Genomic DNA, 8,673 nt, shown 5'->3' on the forward strand with positions numbered 1-8,673 from the left:
CACGTGCTGCTGTCTCAATCTCACGAGATGGAGTTCTCCGTGCGTTTCGTTTCTATCTATCTTTTGACGCTCGTTTCGTTTGGCGATGCAAAGTTCAACGTTCTAATGATAGCTGTCGACGATCTGCGTCCCGAATTGCACAGCTACGGAATCAAAGGAATTTTGACTCCAAGTACAACAATTCAAGACTTGCCGTGTTCATGTCTCTCTACCTATTGTGCCTCTAATAGACATCAACAAGCTGGCAAGCACAAGTGCATTCCTGCAAAAAGAATTATCAGACAAGTTCTACTAGTTTTATCTAGGCTTGCAATTTGACCGGGCTTACTGTCAACAGGCTATCTGCAATCCTACACGGTTAGAATTTCCTGGCTTGGCATATCAAAAAAATTAAAATAGTTGCAACCCAGAACAAGCTTGCTAACGTCTCGACGTCCTGATTCCACCAAGGTATGGGACCTCGCCGGATACTGGAGGCATTTGGGTGGAAATTTTACGTCGCTTCCGGAATATTTTAAATCAAACGGATACCGAACAGCTGGAATGGGCAAAGTCGATACCACTTACATAACTAAAGCATCAAATATATACCTATAGCCTTATTTAAGGTTTATCATGATAACCAGATTCGTGAAGATGTTCCTTATTCGTGGACTGAGCCATACTTTCACGCTCCAGCACAAAGTCTATAAAACTGAATTAGGTTGCTGTACGTCGTTTATAGAACGCGAACTCTAGGAAGGTACGGTTGCTGCGGAAATCGTACTAGCAGTTGGTGGGCAGTAGACAACAGCGTTGAACTTCCAGATGAACAAGTCGAAAATAAATAAGATTTTGCTATAAATTTGAATGAGTTATACTTCTAGATTGCCCAACACGCAGTCGAGACGTTGCAGATGCTGAAGAACGCTCAAAATTCAAAAAATGAAACAAAACCCTTCTTTGTTGCAGTTGGCTTGTAAGAAGAAAAAACTCTAAGACGAAGATCGGTTTTACTATACAGCCCTTTTAGTCGTAAACCCCACTTGCCCTTTTTTGCTCCTCAGAAGTTCTACGACTTGTATCCTGAAGGATCCGTGCCGCTTGTGCCTAATAGATATCGACCCAAGGTGCATGATAAAGCGGAGAACCGTCTAATTTTTATACGTATTTACCTCGTTTGCAGAACATGCCCGAAGTTGCGTGGAATCCCTTGGAAGGACTTCGATTTTGGAACGATTTCAACTCGTTGAACGTTTCCTATCCCGACGGACTTTGTCCCGACGAGGAGCAGCTTAAATTGAGAAGAGCATATTACGCTTGCGTGTCGTACATGGACGCTCAGGTCAGCTCAAAATCTGCGCGGAGACAAATGATCACGCATGCATTTATATTAGGTTGGAAAAGTTCTGTCTGAGTTGGAATCGCTTGGACTTGAAAACGACACCATTGTCATATTTTGGGGAGATCACGGTACATACTCTATTAGATGCGTGTAACTGCGTATCAATTATTTTCTCAGGATGGCAGCTGGGAGAGCACGGAGAGTGGGGTCAGTAAATTCTATTGACATACGCTCTGACGTGGCATTACTTCAAACTGAAGGGAAATATACCAATTGGGAGATGGGGACCCACGTGCCCTTGTTCTTCCGCGTACCCGGCATGAAAACGGCGGGTCAGCGAACGAGTGCATTCGTAGAATACGTCGATATTTTCCCTTCTCTCGCTGATGCCGCTGGTAAGGCTATGCACACAAACAGGGAGTTGGCCTGACGAACTATTAATTAATTATTAATTAAAGGCCTACCTGTACCACCTCAGTGTCAACCTAATATGCAAGAAGCAACGTGTACAGAAGGTGTTAGCTTTCTACCACTGACAGAAAATTCGACAAGAAAATGGAAAACTGCTGGTATTGTATATAAATCACATATCCTCTAACGCTTTTGCTTTTAAAACAAAGCGTCACTGTTTAGCTTTCAGCCAATATCCTAGACCAAGTGTAAGGGGAACGCTGGCTGAAAGGAGATACTGCGGGGCGAGTTGCAACCCGAGCTACTGTGACACAATGGGATACACAATGAGAACATATCAATATCGTTACACAGAAGTATACATATTGGCTTTGCTAATAACTTTGATGTACATGCATCGATTTTTATTTAGTGGATTCCATTCAATGCAACAACAGGATCTGTCCACTGGGATCACCCGCGCGCTGTCGAATTGTATGACCATCAATCGGATGAAGGAGAAAATGATAACATTGCGGTACCTTTTATGATAAAAAAGAAGGGTGTTTTGTTAATAATTTTTTCCGTATATAGTCCTCAGCGAACAAGTCTCTCCTTTCCCAGTTGGCGCAAGAATTGCGATCAGGATGGAGAGCTCATCTACCTCCTTTTTAAAATTCATTTCAGTGTGTGCATGTGTTTGAATCTACACTTGCTTTTCACGCAGTTCGTACGTAATTTGCTTGTTTTGCCCTCTATCTGGGTGCATCTTAATTAGCTGGTGGGTCTATCCGGGGACGCTTAGCAAACCTCATATGTATTGCCTTAGGATCCTAAAGAAACATCCGTGCGTTTCAGTCCTTTGACCTGACAGCCCGTGACTAGCCTATTGAAGGTGAGAAGAACATTAGAGACAAGGATATCAATTGGTCATCTTCTTGTGAGAGTTTTTATTACGTAATCAACGTTGTGTTGAGTCCGATCAGTATCGATGTTCGCAGTTAGTTGTTGTAAGCGAGTCAGGAGTTTCAGTAGACCGAGTAGTTCCTAAATCATATAGAAGTCTTGCGATTATTCTCTCAATACATGCCATGGGCTACTGTACGTCAGGGGTCGGGCCGTGCGAGTGCATGGCATACCAACCCTTCATGCATATTCAGCTAGTAATGATTAGATCTGATATATATATTTAGAACAATGATATTTTTTATCACGCTGTTCTCCTGCTGGATTGTACTCTCTTGCGCCAGTTCCAAGTATAACACGTTTTCAGGAATACCAGCGTCTCGCGATAAATTTCCGTCGAGTTCTAAATTTGCAACGACAGGAATTGAAATGAAGGATCATCTGGGCTATGTTAGAGAGTTCGTCTGGTATCAAGATCTCTATTCAAGTACCTCTTGGCTTTACTCCCATCAGACGGCTTCGTGGGAGAGTCATCAATTGAACTTTCCTCATCTGAAAGTCAATCCTGGTCGATCTTTGCATACCACGTTTTTGAGTCTCTGCCTACACCAGGCTGTTTTGATTGAAACGTTTACTGATTCCGTTGCCCTTCATCACTTTGCTTCCGCTACAAAGACGTGGAACTCTTCTCGAGTGACTGGTTCGTTCCAAGGCTCCTTTTCAGTCGTTCTATCAAACGCGACAAACTGTAAATGCCACGAAACGATTCTCTTTCTAAGTAAAGATGAAGAGATATTTTACGAATTCATGTGTCAAGATAAAGTTTACTCCGTCAAAAGAATAGCGGACCACACGCTTTCGCAAAATATGTCTTTAGACTATCAAGCAGCGTCTTTTCGCAGAAGAACTTTTACTGTTTTCGTAAGGAATACAAGCCTAATCCAGTATCATTACTTTTCGAATCAATTTTCAAAATTAAAAGTTCCTGACACTTGCCATCCTTCAAATGCTCACTACGTACCAACCTACGACAAACTAACAAAGAGCAAAATCATTTTTCTATTCGAAAATTTTTTTCAGACTCTGAAGTGTGCTTTTTCCCTCAATCTGAAAACACAGCTATTTCAGCCAGTAAAAGTGATTCTCGCTAATAATTCAAAAACTCCAACGGACTGTCTAGAAAAAAGAACGAAATGTCAGATCATTTCAAACGGTGAAGAAAGTCGGTTTTTCATTGTTCAAACAGCAGCGAATTTTAGCTACGTTGTTTACGTCATTCAACAAATTGGCGTTGACACTTGGGAGATTACAAATAGTTCCACTCAAGCAAAGATGACTACTAGTGAAAACATCAAACCAATTCCTTGCAGTGGTCCGCACGCCACGTTAACTTTTGAAATACCACTCAACAGAATTTCTGTTTTAGACAGCAAACAGCTCACGTGGCATCAAAAGCTCCTAAGCAATTCGAAATCTCGTTTCTCGTCGCTTTATAAGCCAATCAGCGTTGTTCACAGCTCAGCAAAGAACTCCTGTTTCATTCTGACTGAAAATTCGCTCGATCAGTACAACTACTACACCGGCGACTGGTCAACGTATAAGTTACGAGATTTGGTGCTGCAAGACAACAGTGTGGAATCTCTTTCTTACGACTACCACATGAGCAAATCAAATTCACATAACTTGATTGCGTTCGGAGGCTTCAATGTCACTTCTGCAAAATTTGTGTCTTCGCTGCAGAAGTGTAGCGACGTTCTGATTCCAACGGCGGCGAAATGTCGACAAATAGATCGTACCAACCCAGTGCCCAGAGCAAGTGCGTCAATATCCGCTTACGGCGACGTTCTTTTTGTCTATGGAGGTCTAACGCACATCGCTAACGACACCATTCGTAGCGAACTCGTTTATCGGAAGAAAGTGAGAATTTTGTTCGATTTCTGGATTTATAACTTCACAAGCAAGGTCTGGGCAGAACAGAAGTGCGACGTGAAGTTGGCGCATCATTTTGTCGCCAAAACAAGCGACTCCTTTGCAATTTATGGATTGTGCAACAAATTTACCACACTCACAGACGTTTTCAATTCTAACTATTCTCGCCACGCTGCGAACGGATATACGATGATCGACGCATCTTTCTGCTTATACGTGTACTTCATCAAAGAACGCATTTGGAGCAAAGTGGCAACACTGGTCCAAGATTTTGTCGTGACCACACCAAAAGGACCAGCATCGATTTCCTATTCGCTCTTCTCCGTCGGTTTTACTCGCTTAGCATTTACGTCTTACCAATCAAAGAAAACGCAAGCAACACTGTCGTCGGTTTACATCACGCCCGGCTGCAAGGTCGGGTATACGTCACTGAACGCTCTCACAATGCCATGTACGCCATGCAAAAAGGGAACTTTTTCTAGCGTAGAAGGCAGCAAGAATTGCACATCTTGTCCTGAAGGAACGACTACAAGTGGTACTGGAGCAACGAGCAAGCGAGATTGTGCTGTCTGCAAAAATGACGGCTACTGTTTCAAAGGAGACTGCTTCGTTATGTTCGCTTCAACTCGCACGATTCGACAATGCACGTGTTATAGCGGTTTTTCGGGATCAAGATGCCGTTATAACGTCACTTTGAGAGCAAGTCTTGCGTCCTTCTTTTGCTGCCTTCTAGTTGTTTTGATCACGGCGGCGATTTTTGGCGTCATAAATTCGCGTAGAAGGAGACTTCTGCTATTGGAACAGGCAAACAAAGAAAAGGACCTTCTAAACAAAGCATGGAATGTTTCCCTGAAAGAAGTCGTCCTAGAAGAAGTGATAGGCAACGGAGGATTCGGAGACGTACATCGTGCCATATACAGAGAATCGATGCTCGTCGCAGTCAAAAAACTATCGACTATTCACTTGGGTCTCGACGAAATAGAACGGGATTTTCTCAGAGAAATCGAATTTCTCAAAACGGTCAGACATCCGAACATCGTCCTCTTTCTGGGAGCCGGAAAAATGCCCATGGACGGTTGCCCCTTTCTTCTGCTCGAATTCGTTGCTCAGGGATCGCTAGGGAAAATTCTTCGCGACGACATCGAGCCTATGAACTACATGAGAAAGCTACAGTGCGTCTATCAAGCTGCAAAAGCTCTCAATTATCTCCATCGAGAGCTAGACCCGCCCAGCACTCATCGAGACGTGAAGGCCGACAATCTGCTAGTGTCGGAGAATTGGGTCATAAAATTGGCCGATTTTGGCTTTGCTAGATTGGTGCAGAAGGAAGGCGTCGGGCAGAAGTTTATGAACGACAGAAAAAGTAGGACAAAGGCGGAAGGATGGTTCAAAAACAGCGATCTGATGGGACAAGAAATGAAGATGATGAGCAAAGGAATAGGAACGACACTGTGGAATTCTCCAGAAGTATTGACTTGCAAAAGTTGCGGAACGGCATCTGACATTTATAGGTGAGAGCAAGTATTGAACAAAAGCATTACTCTCCGTAATACTTACGTTTTAGTTTGGGCATGGTGATGGTCGAAGTGTGGACACGAAAACTTCCCTATCAGAACGAGATAGAGAACAAGGTATCTCGTCACCTCTTGGTTAGGAAAATCATCAAGGGGCTGAGACCGCGCGTCGATCAATTCTGTCCTGACGACTACGCGAGTCTCGTGAATTGGTGCTTGAATGAAAATGAAGATGATCGTCCGAAGGCGAAGGAAGTTGTTGACAAATTGGAATCCATGATGGCTGAACTTGATGGATTTGAGACGGATCATTCACGTATGTTCTAGTTTCAACTGAAACACCAGCTTCTCCTATAAATATAAAAACCGTTGCAACTAACTTTGACTGCTTTACGGGAAGAGGTGGAGGAATTAGCCCGTTCTCGAACTTTAGTCATAGAGATGCTTTAGTATTGCTTGACTAGCGCAGGAGTTTCACGTAATTACGCCACAGACTAACGTTAGCACATCTGATTGGGTGCCCCAAAGGGGACCCCAACGCTAATTAAGCGTGATAGTGACTTTAGAATGCGTCTATGTGCGCGATTAGACCTGAAGAAAGCCGTAGCAACCCAAGTTACCCAATGGGTCGTAAATCTACCCGGCCAAAAGGAGAAATGGGCCGTAGAAAACGAGGAAACGTTCCCTCACCGTCAATTGAGCCCTCTTCTTTGCCGCCTGGCCGCTGAAGCCAGGTAAATCCCACCAGATCCCACGGTCCGTCCAGAACCTTGAAGAATGTCACGTGTCTTTCAATAAGATGACTACATTTATTTGCAATCGCACAGGAGGAGGCTCCATATTCAGTTGACTGCCATCAGAGATAATCTGCCATCAACCCGGCTTCTTGTGCTCGCTTGGCAGATAGCCTATCAGCGACCGAGCCTAATAATTGTACGTCATTATGTATTATCATTATCAAAATATGATCAGATCTGATGATTCTCAACGCATTACCGTCATCATTCCGACCGAAGCACAAAAAAATCAAATCCTCTTCGTACCGCACTCGCAACAATATTTCGCATTGGGCACGGGATACTGCGTCCCGCACTCATAGCAAAACTTCGACATCCACCGACCCCCGTCACCGCCGCTCCCGCTCGCGCCCAGCACCGGATTCGACGTCGCTTGCCGAACCGGTATCCGACGTCGCGTCTCGCCGACGCGAGGACCCCCGGCGGGCGGACGCGGCTCGAATCGCCGTCCCGTCCCGTCCGACCCACTCGAACTGCCCCCACTCATTCTCCCGTCGTCGATCGACGCTCGCATGTAATTCAGCGCCACTCGCATGCCGTTGCTTCCGCCGGACGGCGTCGCGACGCGTTTCGGCTGCTGCTGTTCTCGGTGCATACCTGTCAGACGATGGCTCGACGTTAGGGTGCGCTGAGACGATTCCCTTGGGACTCCTCGACTCGTTGGCGGACGATTTGCCGACGTTTCTCTCTGTGATGAATACTGCTGCGGTTGCCTGATCCCCGACGCCGCCGCCGGCGACTGCGACGTCATTGAATTCGATCGATTTCGAAGCATGGGTGGTTTATACTGCAAAATAGGCGAAGGCTTATTGAGACTGCTCTCTATAGACTAAGAGGATTCTACTAGGGATCCTGTCTACCTGTTTTCTTCGATCCAGAACGTCCTTTGCGTTTTTCTTTGGAGTCGGTCTCACTCTCGCCTGCTGTTCTTTGCAGAAGGGCATGTGCCGTTTCGCCGCCTCCTCGTTGAATCGTCTCGTGCAGAAGGGACACTGAACGTAGTCGGGATTCTCGGCGGGCGGCGGCGGCGGCGGAAGCGGAGCGCCCGATTGGAGAGCGCGCGTCACTTCTCGACCGGCGCGAATAGCGGCAATGAAGTCTTCGTGTTTCTTTCTCCAGTTGCTTGAATTCGAATTTGAATTCGAATTCGAAGTCGAAGAGGATCGGACAGCGCCGCCAGCCAAAGAGGAGGATGGGACAGCGCCACCAGCTGAAGAGTTCACCTTCTGCGCAAAAGAAAGTATTAATGAAAAAAAGCCTAAAAATCCAAGACCTGTCTATGCAATCATGTACACACAAATAAAACTCCTACGTCACCACAAACGTCTTCCTACGTTTAGCTTGGCTTTGCGCGCGGCTGCGGTGGACGGAGGCGGCGGTTTAACCTTCGTCGGCAAGCCAACGGCATCTCCGCCGACGAGGGCGGCGCGCTGCTTCGACGAATCGAATACTCGGCGCTTTTGCTGTACTTTGGTGCAAATTCTCGCGTGCCTTTCCTAAATGAAGTCCACTCGATTGTCAGGTCGTTGAAAAAGGCCAGATTTCTTCTTCCTTACTAGCACGTCCGGACGAAAGGTGCGACCACACGATGCGCACGGTTGAAAATCGGTGTAGTCCGTCTGTTCCATGTCATCTAGGAAATCTGCGTAGGCGATACGCTTCTACACGCTTTCTGTTACCGTCCATGGCAATATCGAAGCGACTTTCGGCTAGCTAGAGCGAAACGAGTGAAGAGTTACTGTGGTAACTCGTGTAAATATCCGGGGAAGCTTAATGAAAGTTTACGGCGTTGCTATTTTGCGCCAGTGCCAGA

General features: G+C 45.7%; 2 protein-coding genes across 3 annotated transcripts; one reads left to right on the plus strand and one right to left on the minus strand.

The window, feature by feature from the left end:
• The first annotated feature begins 15 nt into the window (after nt 1-15).
• LOC136197989 (iduronate 2-sulfatase-like) lies at nt 16-2,742 on the plus strand. 2 transcript variants are annotated; one of them, XR_010672651.1, is made up of 17 exons: nt 16-172; nt 231-254; nt 306-357; nt 411-552; nt 609-684; nt 739-815; nt 867-958; nt 1,013-1,109; nt 1,166-1,324; nt 1,377-1,452; nt 1,502-1,531; nt 1,585-1,719; nt 1,783-1,893; nt 1,958-2,091; nt 2,148-2,252; nt 2,309-2,495; nt 2,544-2,741. XR_010672651.1 is itself a non-coding variant. In XM_065987893.1 (16 exons), the coding sequence occupies exons 1-16, from the start codon at nt 28-30 to the stop codon at nt 2,387-2,389; spliced, it is 1,536 nt and encodes a 511-aa protein (XP_065843965.1). In that variant the 5' UTR covers nt 16-27; the 3' UTR covers nt 2,390-2,742. The 2 variants fall into 2 exon arrangements, 1 of the variants encoding a protein (XP_065843965.1); XM_065987893.1 differs by having other exon boundaries at nt 2,309-2,742.
• Nucleotides 2,743-6,991: 4,249 nt separating this feature from the next.
• Nucleotides 6,992-8,650, minus strand: LOC136198215 (zinc finger C2HC domain-containing protein 1A-like). The gene is made up of 5 exons (XM_065988120.1): nt 8,540-8,650; nt 8,417-8,493; nt 8,195-8,356; nt 7,721-8,086; nt 6,992-7,647 (listed from the first exon to the last, which is right to left on the minus strand). Exons 1-5 carry the CDS (start codon nt 8,544-8,546, stop codon nt 7,090-7,092), a joined length of 1,170 nt encoding a protein of 389 aa, XP_065844192.1. The 5' UTR covers nt 8,547-8,650; the 3' UTR covers nt 6,992-7,089.
• Nucleotides 8,651-8,673: the final 23 nt, after the last annotated feature.

The sequence above is a fragment of the Oscarella lobularis genome, chromosome 18, assembly GCF_947507565.1.
Source record: "Oscarella lobularis chromosome 18, ooOscLobu1.1, whole genome shotgun sequence".
In the NCBI taxonomy this organism is placed as follows: domain Eukaryota; kingdom Metazoa; phylum Porifera; class Homoscleromorpha; order Homosclerophorida; family Oscarellidae; genus Oscarella; species Oscarella lobularis.